This window comes from Anarrhichthys ocellatus, unplaced genomic scaffold (assembly GCF_004355925.1).
Source record: "Anarrhichthys ocellatus isolate YVR2014 unplaced genomic scaffold, GSC_Weel_1.0 scaffold7, whole genome shotgun sequence".
In the NCBI taxonomy this organism is placed as follows: Eukaryota; Metazoa; Chordata; class Actinopteri; order Perciformes; family Anarhichadidae; genus Anarrhichthys; species Anarrhichthys ocellatus.
In genome coordinates this window covers 7,402,189-7,418,822 of record NW_022280037.1, presented here as the reverse complement: position 1 = coordinate 7,418,822, position 16,634 = coordinate 7,402,189, and the positions used below count along the sequence as shown (strand labels likewise).

At 45.1% G+C, this 16,634-nt stretch overlaps 1 protein-coding gene across 6 annotated transcripts in view; it reads right to left on the bottom strand.

Annotated features, from left to right (window-relative positions):
• meis2a (Meis homeobox 2a) overlaps positions 1-16,634 on the bottom strand; it is a 76,690-nt gene that overhangs the window by 15,004 nt on the left and 45,052 nt on the right. For all 6 annotated transcript variants that reach the window (XM_031847756.1, XM_031847762.1, XM_031847760.1 and 3 more), the window contains exon 9: positions 7,291-7,367. In XM_031847756.1, coding sequence (XP_031703616.1) covers positions 7,291-7,367 — 77 coding nt within the window. The remainder of the gene's footprint in view (positions 1-7,290; positions 7,368-16,634) is intronic.

Below are 16,634 nucleotides of genomic sequence, written 5' to 3'. Positions count from 1 at the left end.
ACACACACACACACACACACACACACACACACACACACACACACACACCGCCACCCACCCTCCCTCAAGGCCATTCTGTTACACCTGGTCACCTTTATCCTTTTTAGTCCCCCACTTTAATCACCCCTCTCTCCAAACACATACACCATGCACACATACACAACGTTCAGCAACCCGGAACACATCGCCACATAGATACACATAGCAGCACCCTTTGGCTAACACACAGCTCCTCTGGCTATCTCCCTCAGCAGATAAAACTAATTATTCCAAATCTACTCTGTCAGGTTGTCTGATCCTCTGGGGCTTCAGTTTAAATCTCTCTCTCTCTCTCTCTCTCTCAGTCGTAAGCCACAAAAAGACCTTAAATCTGTGCCAAATGACCTCCAGAGTAAAAACATAAACACAGCGAGTAGCCATAAAGACACATATAGCACCATAGCAGCTGAAGCGCAGGGCTTTCTTTGTGAAAACAGACCGTTCCAAACAGACTGACCTGAACACCACTCCAACACTAACCAAGTCCATTTAAAAAAACAGTGATCGAGCCTCATACTATAAGCACCTTTAAAATATCAGAAAAAATGCATGACGTCGTCTAGCATACAACCCAAAGGACTTATGCACCTATTGAGACGCCTAGTCCCTCTGTTGGCACTTGCCGTTGGCACCAATGTCAGGCTTTAGAGCTAAATAACAGGCCAATATCCCAGGGTTTCCAGCTGCACGCTGAAAGCCCATGGAGAAACCCTTCGTCCCAATGAGCTCTTAAGGCAAATGGAAGCTCATAAACAGAGACTTGACTGTATAGACTTTGCATTTTATCTTTCAGCAGTTTCCCCTTTTATGGGCCAAGGACCCCTATAACAGGGGGAGGAAGGGAGGGTTGAGCAAGATGGGAGGATGGCAGGGAGAGAGGAAGGATGACAGTAAGGATGTTAAGAAAGAAGACGGTGGCGGAAAGGGCAGAAGAATAAGAATGAGGTACAGGTTGGCAGAATGAGACAGAGGAGAACTGGGGTCACAAATCTTGCTGCTATTCTAGTACGTGACATCTTCGCTCGTTTGCGGCTGCTCATTAACAAACAATACTGCTGTGAAATTGGTTTAATGACAAAGTAATAAAATTGCTATTCTGCTCACAGATGGCCTCAGGCACAGGGAGATTCTGGCAGGCTTACTGCGGCTGCCCGTGTGCATTAAGCTGCTTGTTCATGAAAACAGCATCCTACACTTTCTTTCTCACTATCACCAACCTTTTTTTCTTTTCTTTTTAAGTTCTTTCTCTTCCTGCAAATGAAATAAATTAACCTACTTTCCTTCCTTGTATTCTCCTTGAATTTTCTCTATCCCACACTCTCACCCTTCTTGCTCTCCTTCCGAGTTCCTCTCTCGCCTCCCTCTCTTCTCTTTCTAGTGTATTATCTTTCTCTCTCTCTCGATCTCTCTCCAGTTCTCACCCCTAGTACAGAAATTACCATCTTAAAAATAAAAAAAAAGAAGGCTCGCCCACGCAAACGCAGCTCGACTTTATTTCAAACGCAGAGCCCTTGTTATTAAACGACCCACCAATAAAACCAAGCCGTTGAGGAATGAAAGAGCCAAAAGGAGCAGAGAAGTACAAAGACCTCCCTCCTCCCATCTCTCTCGCTAATGCTTTCTCTGTAATGCCTCTTTCAGCTCTTTGCCTCTCTATCTTGCCTCGTCTGGCTTCATTCTCCTTGCATGCCGTCTTTGCAGGGAGAATTCCACAGCCTTGGAGAGTCTTGAGCATGTAATGGGAAAACAACTAAAAAAAGCATTCATTTTTGTGCATGATCGCCCAAAACAGTGCCAATTCTTTTAAAAGCACCACCTGTTTTTCATAACTCTAGACCCACAGCGGGGTGGGCACTGGGCTGCTCCATGGTCACGGTGGGTGTCCATGCCATGCTATGACCCAATGTGCCCCCAGTGCCTGATAAAGTGGAAGTGGGCCCTGTTAATCACGCCTAGCGTTTCAACGGCGGCATGTGCTCATGTACTCACACGCAGCACATATATACTGTGAGTGCACACATAAACACCGTGGCGCACATTAGCATCAGCTGTTCAAGGCTACCATGGCTTATCCTGTAAGTATGGCATGTGTCTAGATTGCACCGCGAACAGATATTTGTAACTGTAACAACTGCGGAACAAAATGAAAAACAAAATGAAACCTACTCCAACAGGGAGCCGTTATATTTCACTCTGCCAATAATGAAAATATGGTTTTCCAAATGTGTTCCTCCTTCCAAAACGGATAAAATGGGATTATTATTACAAGAAAGCAGCCAGATCAAATGAACTTAGCGGGTAGGGGGTGTTGGTAGGGGGGCTGGCACTTGGGATCTGACAACAGAGTCAATTCTGCTAATTAACTGCCAATTAGCGGTCCCTAAATGAGCGGGATCATGATGCCTGTGTTGGCAGCGCCCCGATAGTCTCTCTCTCTCTCTCTCCCAGTCAGACTCACATATACACTCATGCTGGCGCACAAAGACACACCAGAGTGAAATACACACAAACACACACACACAGCCGCAACCTCTCCACACTCCAGCTGTATATTTAGAAAGCCAGGGGCATAAGATGGCCACTGCCGGGAGTCCCTGGTTGCAGCCAAAAAAAGGCCTGACATTTCCATCTGGGTCAAAGTTAGACAGATAACCAGCAACTTCAGTCAACTGGCCCACCAGTGTGGCAGAGACGAAGAGACAGAAAAGTAAGGAAGAGGCTGTGATATAGAGAAGAGGAAGGAGAGGGAAAAGGGACCTCCATCTGTCTGAGATTCATAAGACTTAAATACTTATAAAGAATGTCGAAAAAAGAGGCGGCTGGGTCAGTTTCATAGCTTTATGTTACATTTGGAAAATATTAGTTATTATTTTGCATTTCATTACGTGCTCGCCTGCCAAACCAAAGGATCATAAAAAAAATCATAAAAGCCAGTGTTTCTCAGTGTCTCGTTGGACTGGGGAACAGAGGACGGAAAATGCTTCGCTGAGTGGAGGAACAAGTTTGGCCTTAGCTTTTCTCTTTCTTGTTCTCAGATTCGACAAACAAATGTGCTTCACCGTTTATAACAGTTTGCATGTGAACCGGCCATAACAGCTTCTTTGCATCTCCATTGGGCGAGTTAAACTGTGAGCAGGCTGGAGAGAAAGGGGGAAAATAAAGATCTGAATGGGAATGGGGAACATGCTGTGAAGGGAGCTTTAGAGCAGTCAGTTTAGACTAGAGCTAGCTAAACTCAGTTTATCTGCACGCTGTGCTACGTGCAGCAGATTGCAATCTTGGAGGAGAATCAGGATTTCATGTAGATAAAGCAAATTCTTGTGAAGGCATATGAGTGTAATGACTTTTATCTGTAGTATCCTTTAGACCCCTCTGTTAAGCTTTTATTGCATTTAATCCACCCGAACAGACAAGTATGCAGTTTTGGTAGTCTAATCTTATTTTACAGTTGTCTCAATACAATGGATTAAAATATCTAAATCTTAATGTAAACATACAGTTAATGCACAGTGAATAATGTGATGACTGTTGCTAAATGTGACTTTGTCCTTCTGGTGAGGTCGAATTCTCAAGAAAAAACAAAAAAAACAATCAGTGCGCCATTCCCTGCCCTTAGTGACTGGAGAGATTGAGCCTATTTCATCTCCTCAGTGGGCACAGGCTGCTTGGCGCCGTCGTCTGGCGGATATCCTTCCCTTATCATGTGACCTGTGCTCCGACAGGGGGCAAAGGTTGGGTGCGATCCGCCCCTGTGTCTTAATAACTCACTCATTGTATTCCTTTCTGCCGCTAATTAGAGCCTCTCCCCTGTGTGTGTGTGTGTGTGTGTGTGTGTTTGTGTATGTGTCTATACATGTATTCCCTCCTGGGCTGTAGAGAGAAGGTAGAGAAGTAAAAATAGAGTGTGGCTTAGTGCCCTCTTTATTGTTATTAGTGCTCCAGTGGCACAGCAGTCAGTCATGATAGATGCCAAGAACTGACATATTCCGACTTGCTCTCCCTCTATCCTCTCTCTCTTTCTCTCTCTGCCGTGGAAACTGGCTGCCTGTGAGATGAGGGAATAATGAGGGGACGATTTCCTTCCTTTTTTTAGATGCTGTTTCTCTCAGTCATCTGTCATCATCTCTCAGGCCAGTGTAATATCCCTGCGTGCATGTACTGTATTTTTGTATGTGTGTGTGTGTGTGTGTATTGCTGCAGTGGTAAATAACGGCAGGATTGTTGGTGTGTGCGTTTATGGCAGTGAGTGAGGGCACATCATGCTGGGCCTGACGCTGAGACATGAAAGGATTCGGTCAGGCCCCATTTAGCCCAGACTGATAGCAGGACACCAGGAGCTGCTGAGGCAGGCAAATATACCGCCAGATACTGTAAACTGTGAACGCTTCTCCAGCAGCATAGACACCCAATTCTGCCGTTTCACCTACTTGGCTATCCCAGAATGCCATGTGTGACACGTCCCTCACCTTTTCCCGCAATCTTAAACAAATGCAATTACATGTCAGACCACGCCCCGGTTCTGTTAGCATGACGCCAGTTGTCTCGAACGTGGCCAGAGCAAACACACTACCTAATGGTCAACTAATGGTGTCCTGACACACTGTACACACAAAACATCTCTGGGCATCCTGAGAGAGCACAGTGTCCCATTAGTAACAATGTGCATTACGCGCACATACACTCACACGCACACGGACTATACTATTAACTGGATAATCAAGTCCTCATCTGCTCAACACCAGGGCGGTGAGATCTTGGACTTTCACCTTTTCCTTTGTTCCTTATTAACATCAGACAGCTAATGGGGTGTGGGCTACAAACAGGTGAGGCTGCCAGCTGAAAATATAGACTAGATAGTATAAGGTGTCTTCCGTTGTACAGAGACAAAAGGTTTCAAACCAGCTGAAAGTTGTTTACTACGGGTTTTGTTTTCTGTGTGTACAGGTGAGCTGCAGGTAAACGTATATGGAGGTGCCAGTTGGAGGGTATGTTTGGGGAGGTTTGATGGGGCAAGTGGGGAGAGAGCGAGATGCACTCTCTATTGACTATCACACAGAGCACCCTTGTGCCCTCGCTGGGCTATGATTGTGCCTGCGGACAAAGCCCTGATTCAGCACATCCTTTCCCCGGGGGAGAGCTCTGGAAACCGAAGACGGCGGCCATCCCCTCCCTTTCCCCCCACTCATCCTCTGCTTCTGTCTCTCTCTCCCTCTCCCTCTATCTCCCTCTCTCTCTCTTTGGTCAGTAACGTGGCAGCGGCCATGCATCAAAGGGAACTAAAGAACAATGCAAGGGGGCCAGCCAGGAATTTGAAGAGCTTTTTTTTAAAAAAACAACAAAAAGAAAACAGGAATTTCATATGGCAGAGGTCTGTCATATCCTGGGTGGACCATCTCAGCAGCCAACCAAAGAGGAAAAAACCAGGGCACAACCCAAACAAAGCATTATTTAACTGTTACTCACTGTCCTGCCTGGTTTAGCACTTCGAGGGGAAACAAGACTTCAGCATCGCCGCTGCCTCTCATCTTTCCATCACCATAAAATAGACATTAATGTGACAGCATCCGCCAGGCGAGTTGACAACAACCAGAATGTAGCAGAGATAGACCAGCAGAGTCTAAGCCTCTCTAATGACTTTATTTGTGAAAATTGATTGCTGGTTTGTTTTTGTTAACACGGCTGGTGTGACATTAATACGCAGCTCCATGACCACCTATGTGTATGTGCGTATGGAAACAGGGTTCATGAGGATGTTTCCCAGCACGAGATTCTTTCAGACCTCTTTATAAATGGATCTGAGGCATTTCAGTGCCAGGCTTGGATTTCATGGCCTCTGAGAAGGCAGGGACTCTTCCTATATCTATCTCTGTCGTTGTCTCTGTCTATTTCTCTCGCTCTCTCTCTCTCCTCGCAGGTTTGCAGACTATTTCTGCATTAATCACCATGACACAGGCAAGGCAACTCAATTTTCTGCTCCTGTAGGTAAGGTGCGTGGCGTCCCGAAACGGTGGCACGAGGCATGAAACAGGCAAGCGGGGGCTAATCTTTGGTTACTGGTGTAATTGAAATGCTATCCACACTGTAGGGTGCATTAAAGTCTGATAACAGCGGTTCCTGTGGCCAATTTAAGTAGCTTGACTTCCCTTGGCTAGAAGGGAATAAAGAAAAGGGTGAGAGAGAGAGAGAGACAGAGTATGTCAGGATGGAGGGGGGACGAGGGAGGGGGGTGATAGATAAGGCCGACAAACCAGGCTAATTCTCTAGGCATGTTTCTCATTGTGATCCAGGAAAAATGGGAAAAAAATGTATCACAGAACCAAAAAATCAATTGACCCTCGGGTGGCTTGTCAGGCTGCGAGTCTGATAAACCTAAAAGCTTCGTTAATGTCGGCCTGCCTGTACCCGACAGATAGAGCACTTTGTAAATGAACCCGCTTTGATAAATATATTAAGGAAAGCTGTGAATAAAAGGCACAGACTTGTCATTTGTAAATAGAACCCCCGCTACATGGAATTAGAATGATAAAATGGGGTCCCATATAATTAAGTTTGTGTAAGACCTGAAATCCGTGCAAATACCTTCCCGGAAATTTGAAAGGAAGCTGTCAGTTCAATTAATCTGAACATCACCCTGAGAATGTACTGAACAAAATTAAGCTGCAGATAAAACCTGGGCTAGTATTTTGATAAGTAATTCCTGTATCATTTCTTTGCTTCTGTGATCATTTTATTTAATCCACCACCCCCAGTTATGTGCTAAGCCATCTACAAAGGCCCTGCTGGCCAGGCCACCAAAACCTTAATCCACCATATAGCTTGTGTAAAATAGGGAGGGGGTGGAAGGCAGTTTTGCCTTTTTGTGGGGGCACCAGTGGCAGTTCTAGGTATGGTTTTTGGATGAAGGGGTGGGGTGGGTGTGGGGGCTGTAGGGGTAGCTTATGATCTCTGCCTTTCTCCTTAAATACATCCCACTGAATACATGTGCATCAAACCACAAAAACCACTGACTTAGCCGCAGAACACTTCGCCGATAACACCGGAACATCCTGGTAGCTTACATGTAATAATGTTACAAAGGTTGTCCGTGTGTACATCAACGCGTGCACCTCCGTGTGTGTCTGTATGCGATGGGGAGGGCTGTACATAAACGGTTTTCACACTTGGCAGGGAGAGGGAGGCGAAAGGCTTTTGAAAATTAAAGGCAGAGCGATGCTGGTGGTGGAGATAGGGCGAGCGAAAATCTTGACTCACCAGTTGTTTACTTGTAAGATGGTGAGGCCCGTGTCTTGGGCTAGCTGCTTCTTCTGCTCTTCAGAAGGGTATGGGTGCTGCAGGAGCAAACAGAGAGAGAAACACACACAAATGAGCCTCTTTGACGTACAGATTAACATAAATATTCACTTATGCAAGCACTCCTAAAGAGAAGCGCTGGAAGGGAACACATGCTATGAGTCAAGTTCCTGCCTATTACTGTATGTATTCAATATGTTCCCGTGTTTGTTGTATTGTGCAAACCAAGACCCCACCTTCTCATGACCTCTACCCAACCCTGCCCCTCCCTGGCACTGTATAGACACTCACAGCTCACACATGTCCACCCACACATCAACATACGGAAGTAGAGTCAGTGTTAAACCTGTCAGAGCTGGCCGAACAAGTTTGTCAAAACTGTAAACTGTGATAACCCCCTTTCCTAGCCCCACTCCGCCCACACAAAAACCAACATGTAGTGCACACACTGAACATATGCTCCACACGCAGAAAAAAAACTAAAAAAAGGTACACACACGCACGGGCACACGCTGACAAAGACGGGTTTCAAGCCGGCCTAACGCAGATACTGTGGTGTCTAAGAATCCTTCCATAATACCAAGCAACAGAATGAGTGGGTGCAGATTTGCAGTGAATACATTTATGTTTCCTTGAATGTCTGACATGTATCCCGGTGGTGGCTCTTTCATAGAGAGCTGCAGAATACAGACTAATGCTGAAAGAACAGAATGCTGTGAAATCTCCTCCACAGCCTCGCCAAGATTTTTTACCTGAAAATGTAATTCTGGGACCAGGGCTGCAAAGATACTATTTGTGTCAGGTCCAATCTAGAGAACATGGGCTGATATAAATGGCAGACCTTGGGCTGCCTTGCTCCCCCTGGGCTTGCTATGAAGCATGACAAAACAACAGTGATCGCTGGTGACAGATGTCTTTAAGGGCCAGATTAGGAGTCGGGGCGCACGCAAACGAAACAAATGAGACACTATGTGTTTCATTCAGCCACCGTAGACAGGGAGCATGCATGCACACAGAGTTACACGTTCACAAGTGCACATTTCTGTAAACAGAAATGCACACAAACAAATATGCATAGACATGACACCTGCAAATCACAACACACAAAAACTCCTTTTAAAAAAGTGACACTTAAATCTCCATTAATACACATTCATCCCCTTTATCCTCACGACATATACCACACGCACTAAGGAAGCAAATTTCATGAAGCTAGTAATGTGTGCCTGCCTCATGTTAATTGAATTCAGTTTTAACTTGAAATGATAACAGTTGCTCAAGAACAATTTTCTCATTTACTGCGGGAATAATTGATGTAAGTGAGGTTTCATATCAGCAGAGAGGACAATTTCTCCTTTCAGGCAGTACTGCCTGTCGAAACGTAGTCCGTTTTAATTAAAGGAGAGATGAAAAAAATTGGTTTGAGGAATGTGCTCAATTAATAACAAACAAGGCTGAGATTGGTCAAATAATGAGTCCCGGCTGCATAGAGGGATTACTCTGATTTGTACTTGTGTACGTAGTCCCTTTTAATATGCTAAAATTATTAACAAAGGAGAGATGATAATACTTACATAGGAATACATTTTTTGATTGCCAGGTGCTGACATATCCTTGGCTAGGGAAGACAGAGCAATGTCTGTTTTGGTAACTGTGTGTGTGTGTGTGTGTGTGTGTGTGTGTGTGTGTGTGTGTGTGTGTGTAAACGAGCTCAGTAGAATACAACAGATATACATATCTACATCCTTGTGTGAGTGTGTGTGTGTGTGTGTGTGTGTGTCTGCTCTGCACAACATGTAATAAGAGCACAGCATCTCTTTCCCTCCCCCTTACACTCCCGAGCTTCCTATGCGTTTTCACATTAGCTATGACCCCGGTCACGATCAAAACACACTCGCAAATACAACACGACACACACTTCCTCCCACTCTTTTTTTATGTACACACACTACACAAACATATACACGAATTGACACGTAGCTAAAGATGATGTGCTATGGAGGTGTGGGGAGAGGAGCAGCCTAGATTGGAAATGGGAGTGGGTCATTTACATTGTATTAAGGCTTCCTCAGCCTCTCAAGCCCAGACCTGGTCATCAATCGCCTACTGTCAGCCAGAGCGCGCTTTAGCTCGGTGATAAATACGCCGGCCAGCGGCATAGCTCGTCCAGCATGCACCACGTAATGAATGGTTTGAACAAACAAGAAAGATGTCTCATCAAGGAGAGTGGGGACGTTAAAGCTCCCCTCGCACACAAAACCCCTGAGTAAGGAGATTTACTCCGACCACATAGACACGAGACCAAAAAAAAAATCCTATTTTGTTCATCTCATACCTCACCCAGCCCTCGCTCATCCCCCTCTCCTTCCCTCCCTGTGTCAGACTAGATCGCTCACCTGTAACCCAAAGACTTGCACATATGCACCGCAAAGCACCCACATAGAGAAGCAAACACACACAACACGCAACCTTTCCTCAACACTCTCTCTCTCTCTCTCGCCTTTCTTGCGGACAACCCCCCCTTCCTTGACACAGACGCATAGTTTTTATGGCTGTGACTGCAGGCCACCCACACTTGGGGCAAATTTCCTAAAAGCATGGCCCTCTGAAATATCAGATACAGAAAATGATGTGGCCGCAATGGCGTCACACACACGGACGTGAGAAATAAGCCGACATGGTGGGTCCTGTGGTTACAGGGCTGCAGCAGCCGTGAAATTGGAGAACGGCTATTTAGACCTCTGAGTAACCTCTTAATGTTAATTGCCTCAGTAAAAAAAATATATGTTAGTAAATCACCCAATGAGCACAAAAAAAATCCTCTATGAAAAGAGTAAACGTGAGATGAATTGGTGAGTAAATGTTAAACAGAGTCAGAGTACTAAATCTGTTTAAAGTGTTTCTTCCTGGAGATGTCCTTCCCTACCCTCAGGAGACAGTATGACATGGTTATTTAATGGATGAAACACAAACATGGAGCAAGATCAAAGATGGTATTGATAATCTCCCCCACTAGCTTTGGATCCGCTCAATATGTTCAGTTACAAACACCAAGGCCAATATCCTTAAAAGAGGATTGACCGCAAAACGTAAAACAGCCGGTCTATAAATAATTAGAGCCAGGAATGAGCAGCCTCAATTTGTCGTCCGGGCACTGCCAGATCGAAAAAAATCTCTGTTAATTACGCTAAAGCCTGTTAATGGCACAAGCGTGCACTATCCTGATGCACAAATGTTGTCCAACTCCTACAACCTGACCTGAAAAAGCACAGCCCAACATCAACACAAACACATAAACACAGGCGCATATGCAGGTGGATCACATTCTGCCAGTCATTGAGAATCGAGATGTGTATGTGTATGTGTGTGTGTGTGTGTGTGTGATGGCTAAATTACAGGGTGTGATGTGTTCTGTGCTCTCTGATAGTGCTGGATGTAATGGCCCCTGTGGTTGCAGAACATTACAAGCTGAGGTGGCTCCATCATCTGCTGTGTACAGTCCTTAAACCCCCTCTGAGCCCCAGCTTGGCATTTCTACCATACACAACAATCTACTGCTGGACCACTCCTACTTCACACCGCACCTTTCGCCCACGTTGACTCTACTCATTCAACGTCCGGCTTGCCATATATAAGATTCATACTCTCCTGACACCTAATTTCTGCCGTCGTCAAACCCCGCAGCCCGATCATTATCCCGACCGCTTTCCCCCCCACTCTGCCCCCTTTCCCCTCTGCTCGCCGTACCTGCAAGCCCCTTCGTGCCTGAGCCCGCTGGTGGACCCCATTGATGAATGACATCATCAGCGTGTGACATGAGTTATGGGGCCGGGTCACAAGGTTGCATCGGTTTGCGAACCTATTCCACGGTAATGACTCTCAGGAAATCACAGGCCACTGGCTGTTTACCATGTTGCCGGGGCAACACAGAGGATTTGCTGATGATGATTGGTGTGATTTAGCACCAGCTACTTTGTCAATGGGATAAGAGTTATTAGATAATCTGCATATATATTTGTCATTCTATAAAAGTCTGTGTTTATTCATTTTAAAGTATTGATGAAAAAGCGTCAAATACTATACAGATATAAGTCTATATCATAACTTATGCATAATAATACTTTTATGTGTTTGGAAGTATTTGATGGGCTTCATTGTGAGTTTGTGTCTAGTTTTACAGTAATACTGTATCCCAGTACCTCCTTTCATATATGCCTTCCTCACATTGATTGGAATCTTATTTGTTTTTAATCAAAGCGACTGGTGGATGATAATAATATTCACTGTCAGAAATAAACGCAATCAAATAAAGGAATGACATTTTAATATGGATTCTGCATTGAGCTGGGGTAAGATTGGCACATTTTAAATATCAAGTTGCCGTTGTTAATAATGCTACAATTGGCTTCTTTGACAAATGACAATGGGATTGAATGCATATCGGCATTACCGGGAGATCAAACAGATATGACAAATAAATCCAGTTTGAGTTTTTGAATCCATCAAGGGGTGTTTATATGCACGGAGCAATATGTGGCTTTTTAGCAGCAGTTTTCTGACAGATTTGTGGTTTAAATTGAAGGCTGCAGTTAATTACTTCTGTCTGTAGACGTCAAATAGATTGACGAGTGACAATTAAAAAAAGAAGAGCTTCATATTTCTATGACAATGGACAATGGTATTTCAAATTTATCAGCAGAAACTGCAAATAATTATTTGTATAAAAATGCAATTATGATGAGTTAAAATTAGTAGTAATGGGACTTTGTAATTGCAAGGATCAATTTGATTTATTTCATCAATTGTGAGCTTATGTCTGGTTTATTCTCATGCTAGCTGAGCCCAAACTAAGGATTGCAAATTGAGTAAACCAGTTACATAAAAAAAGTATTTCTCTTTCCAACACCATCTTCATATCCATCTCCATGCTCAACTATGCTTTATGCTCTCTCTTTCTCTCATTCCCTCTCTTTGTGTGTTCTTAGGCGGGTGGAGGTGGGAGGGGGTAGAGTTTTTTTTTTTAGTGTTTGTTTTATTTTACTGGGAACTACACTGCTTCCTGACAACAGTCTGAAAACAGGCAAGAATGCCACATGACTCAATGACTCAACCCTGCTGCTTTCCCTTTCTCTCTCCCCCTCTTGATTGCACACACTCGCAGACATAGCCAACTTATAAACAGAACTCACATGATGCCAACCTACGAAACTGCACACACTGCATGCCAACCTCTGATAACAGCAAGTGAAAATACATCCATATCTACATCTCACACCATCTGCATTCAGAACATACCACTACACTTCTGTCTCTCTCACTCCAGATTCCAGCGCTTCCGCAATAAGTATAAGGGCTCTCAGCGGACTGCCCCCTGACAGTAAAACAGTGATGTTTGCAAATACAAGGCGGACTGGCGAGGCCCGCGGCATCTATTATAGAGCAAAAGGGCCCCCAGTCTGTCTGTCTGCCTGCCTCTCGGACTGGCTGGCTGGTTGGTTGGCAGTGCATCAGCACTACTACCGCTGTTGCTGCCATGGCCCGCCACAACAATCGCTGGCTGGACTCCTGGAGCCAGCTTTTGGACCAAAGCCAGCAGCCTATTTGCTCTACACCATTAATTTATGTTCACTGGAGATGGTGCAAGGTTGTAGAGAAGCTCTACAGCAGAACTGCACTGCTCGCCTGCCAAGCTACAGTAACGGTGAAGTGGGTGAGGGGAGTCAGAAGGAGCGAGGAATGAATGGAGCGATGAGGGTGAGAAAGGAGCCCTGGAGGATATGCGAGATATAGGCATCCGATTGTACCAAGCTCCATGAGGCTAAATAGCAATCACTCCCACACAATCCCAATGCACCTCCAGACTTAGTGGATCGACCAACGAACAGACAGACGTTTAAGGGGAATGTTTCCAAATGCTATCATGGAAAATGATAATAAGGTATTACTTTTATCCAATAAAGAAAATAAAACTGCTATCGTTATCTATGCAGAAATCTGCCCAAGACTCCTAAACAAGGATCAACTGAACTCAACCCATAGATCTATTGGAGTTTGCCAACAGTTATATACACAAACCGTGTGTGTGCTCTGTTGTGGTCCTCATCTCATTCGTGGCCTGCAGCCATAGAGATGCGCCTATTTAATCGTCAGATCAAGTTCATGGCTTCTTTTTCCACCACACGGCTACCCCTCCGCTTTCAAGAGGAGGAATACGATCCCTCCATACTTACAGCGGGGGGGGCCTGGTCTCCTCTCAGTCTCTCCCTCTCTCTCATTTCTGTGGATCTCTCCTTCTCCTGCCATACTCCATAGGCCCCAGCAGCTATCCCTTTCTCGCTAAACGCTAACCCGTCTGGCCTCGTCTCGTATCCTCCTCATTCCACCTCTTTCTCTTCTCCTCTCCTCTCTTCCCCCTCTTTCAAAGTTTCCGCTCAAGCTTTAAGCCAGGTCCTAGAGGGCAGGAATTTGGCCTGGTTTTTCAGACCAGTCTGTTGGCTTTGTTGTGGTAACTGCCTGCTCAGGGGCACCCAGCTCTGTTCTGCTCATGCTCTCCAGCTCGCCTGATGTCAACACACAGCCACGATCACTACTTGCTCTCTAGAAATCTTTAAAACATCTTGTTGTAATGACTACAGCTGAGCTACAGGATCATCCTCCAACAAAAGGGTTTTGTGCCTAATAAATTTCAATAACTTTAAATTGTAAAGTCTTTGGGAGATTTTCTTTTCATAATTCTCTAAAAGTGAACCTCCTGTTCTTTTATCCTCTATGGTGTTGCTTGTTGGGAGTGTGAGGTAATTGGTCTACTTGCCTTTGCGAGGGACTTTTAGGGCCTATAAGCCTATCATTAGTGGCCTGGTGGGCCTGTCAAAGCAGACCCATCTACTTTGTCTGCATTGGACAACCTCATATCCACACCACTTGTCACTGTTGCCAGTCATAAAGTCACTGGGAGCACATGCTACGGCTAAAGCGTGGTGAACGAACTAAGCCACTGAATAAACATCAGCACTGGTTTAATGATGTATGTACACATTGTAAAAAAGCAATGATTTTCTACACTGACTAACTGAGGGTTTGCCTAAGAAAACCTCTATCATGGGGGAATAACAACGGAAAATCAAATAATTATACAAACAAAGAAATGTTTGTACGTTTTATCATTTCCAATGGGGGTGAAAAATGATTTCTGTTTCTGAGACTCCAAAATAACCATAACTACCCCCTGACAAATGTGGCTTTGTTTTTCCTGAGACTTCCTATATACATGAATGTTCTGCATCAAATTGGTCATGGCTACTAGACCCTATTCAGCCATACTGAAGCTTACAGGCCACTGCAAGACAGTAAAGCACTCACAACCTAGACCCTGTTGATGAAGTCTGTTGGGAAAAGGACTTAATATTAACATACAGGGTCTCTTTAAGTTTATCCTCTTTCTCTATTGTGTTCTGTAGACTTTGTTTAACTTCTTAAGTCAAAGTAAAGTGGTGCTGATCTTCAATTGAAACAGAAACAGAGTAATTTGTGGAGAGATGGACATACTGAGGGAGAGAAAAGGGGGTGTGTTCGCTCTTCAAATAGAAGCTTCTGAGAGTTTCCACTTGACGGTTCTCCCTTTCATTGTGCATTAACTTAATGAGCATAAGTATTCAAATACACAGACCAGGACCTCTGTTAGCTCTCCCCCTCTCGCTTTCTAGTCTCCCCCTCGGTCTCTTTAAGACTCTACATTCTCGAGAGAAAGGCCAGTACATTCTAATGGCGAGCCTTAGGACACAGCAACAAGAGCACAACCACTTACAGAGAAAAAACAAGAAACCCCCCCGGGCCAGCTATGGAATGTCAGGCCAATTTGGAAGATATCATAGGACATTTGTAATGTCAATTTTTGTTTTCAGGTCAAAAATCAAAGGCAAACATGGTGGGTAACATTTGTCCATTACAGTGGAGGCAGGAACACCCCCTCCCGTCCTGAAAAACAGCTGCAGGGGACACTTCCTGTTTGCTAATGGTGCAAAATGTGTTCAAGTCAACCATGTCAAATTTTCTCTCCCTCTGCCCTCTGAATGGACAGCTGGGGTTGCAAAGATTTTCTCTTCTCTTGTCCACCGTCTCCCTTTTCCTCTATCCTCTGCAAGTGAGAGAAGCTCTTAGGCCCGCGACAGACAGACACCTCAGATCATGTCCCTGTCAGTGAGACGGAGGAGCATAGCTGATGGTAACCATAGGTGCATTCATCTGAGATCACAAGTACTTCCATGGAACAAAGCCAGCCAAGCCCTGATCAGTCACCACCCCGTCCCTACCTGTTGTGTCTGTTCCCTTTTACTGAATACCGTTTTTTGCGGTTCAGATGTGCACGTCTTCTGAGCCCTCCTTTCATCTCGGGGTGCATGAGTCAAGGAGATATCTCCTGTCATTGCTCAACACCCAGGGGCGGCTGGCTGCACTGCGCTGTGCGGACTGACAAATGCCCCCAGGATCTTTCACTTTCTTAATGTTCCTCAAAGCAGAGTTGACATGTGATGTGGAGTTAAAATGCCTTTGTGAAGTGCCGCGAAAAGAAAAAAAAGGAGAAGAGAAGGGAAGAGAAAAGAAGAGAAGGAGTGGTAAGGCAGGGTTATAGCTTTTAGGCCTGGTTAATAGCAGCCAATCTTTAAGTGCATTCTTCCATCCTCTCCCTCTCTCTCCTTGTAGTGCTCTTAGGCTCAATCCTGGCCGGGGGCTGAGGTGACCTTTGACCTGGCTGGCCTGCCTAGCTACAGCCCTCTCGTTTGTTAGGGGCTTTATCCACTGACAAAGCAGGCAGGAAGTTGGCAGCCACCCAGCAGCCCCATGGGAGGATGACCATCAGCTAGCTCAGCTTACCGCTTATTACAGGATGGTGGGGCGCATGTGTGTTTGTCTGTGTGTGCACTGGCGTGTGTGCCCTTGTGCTTGCATGTGTACTTACATACACTGTATGCCTGCATGCATGCTTGTTTATAAACATGCTTGCAACTGTATGCATGTTCGACTGTAGCTGCAAGCTTGTGTTTGCGTGCACGTGTAGCAGAAAGACAAAATCAGAGATGTGGATGACCTTTTTCTATTTTCGTGCAAGCAATTTTTACTATGCTAGCTAATGACACGCAAAGACTAGGCCTGGAAGCTACGGACGTCCCCTACTCCAAGCTAACCCGATCAGCTACGCATGTTAGCAACAATCAGGCAACCTTCCAGCCGCTGGACTCAGGGGACCCCAGCACACTTCAGTCTCTCTCTCTCTCTCTCTCTCTCTCTCTCTCTCTCTCTCTCTCTCT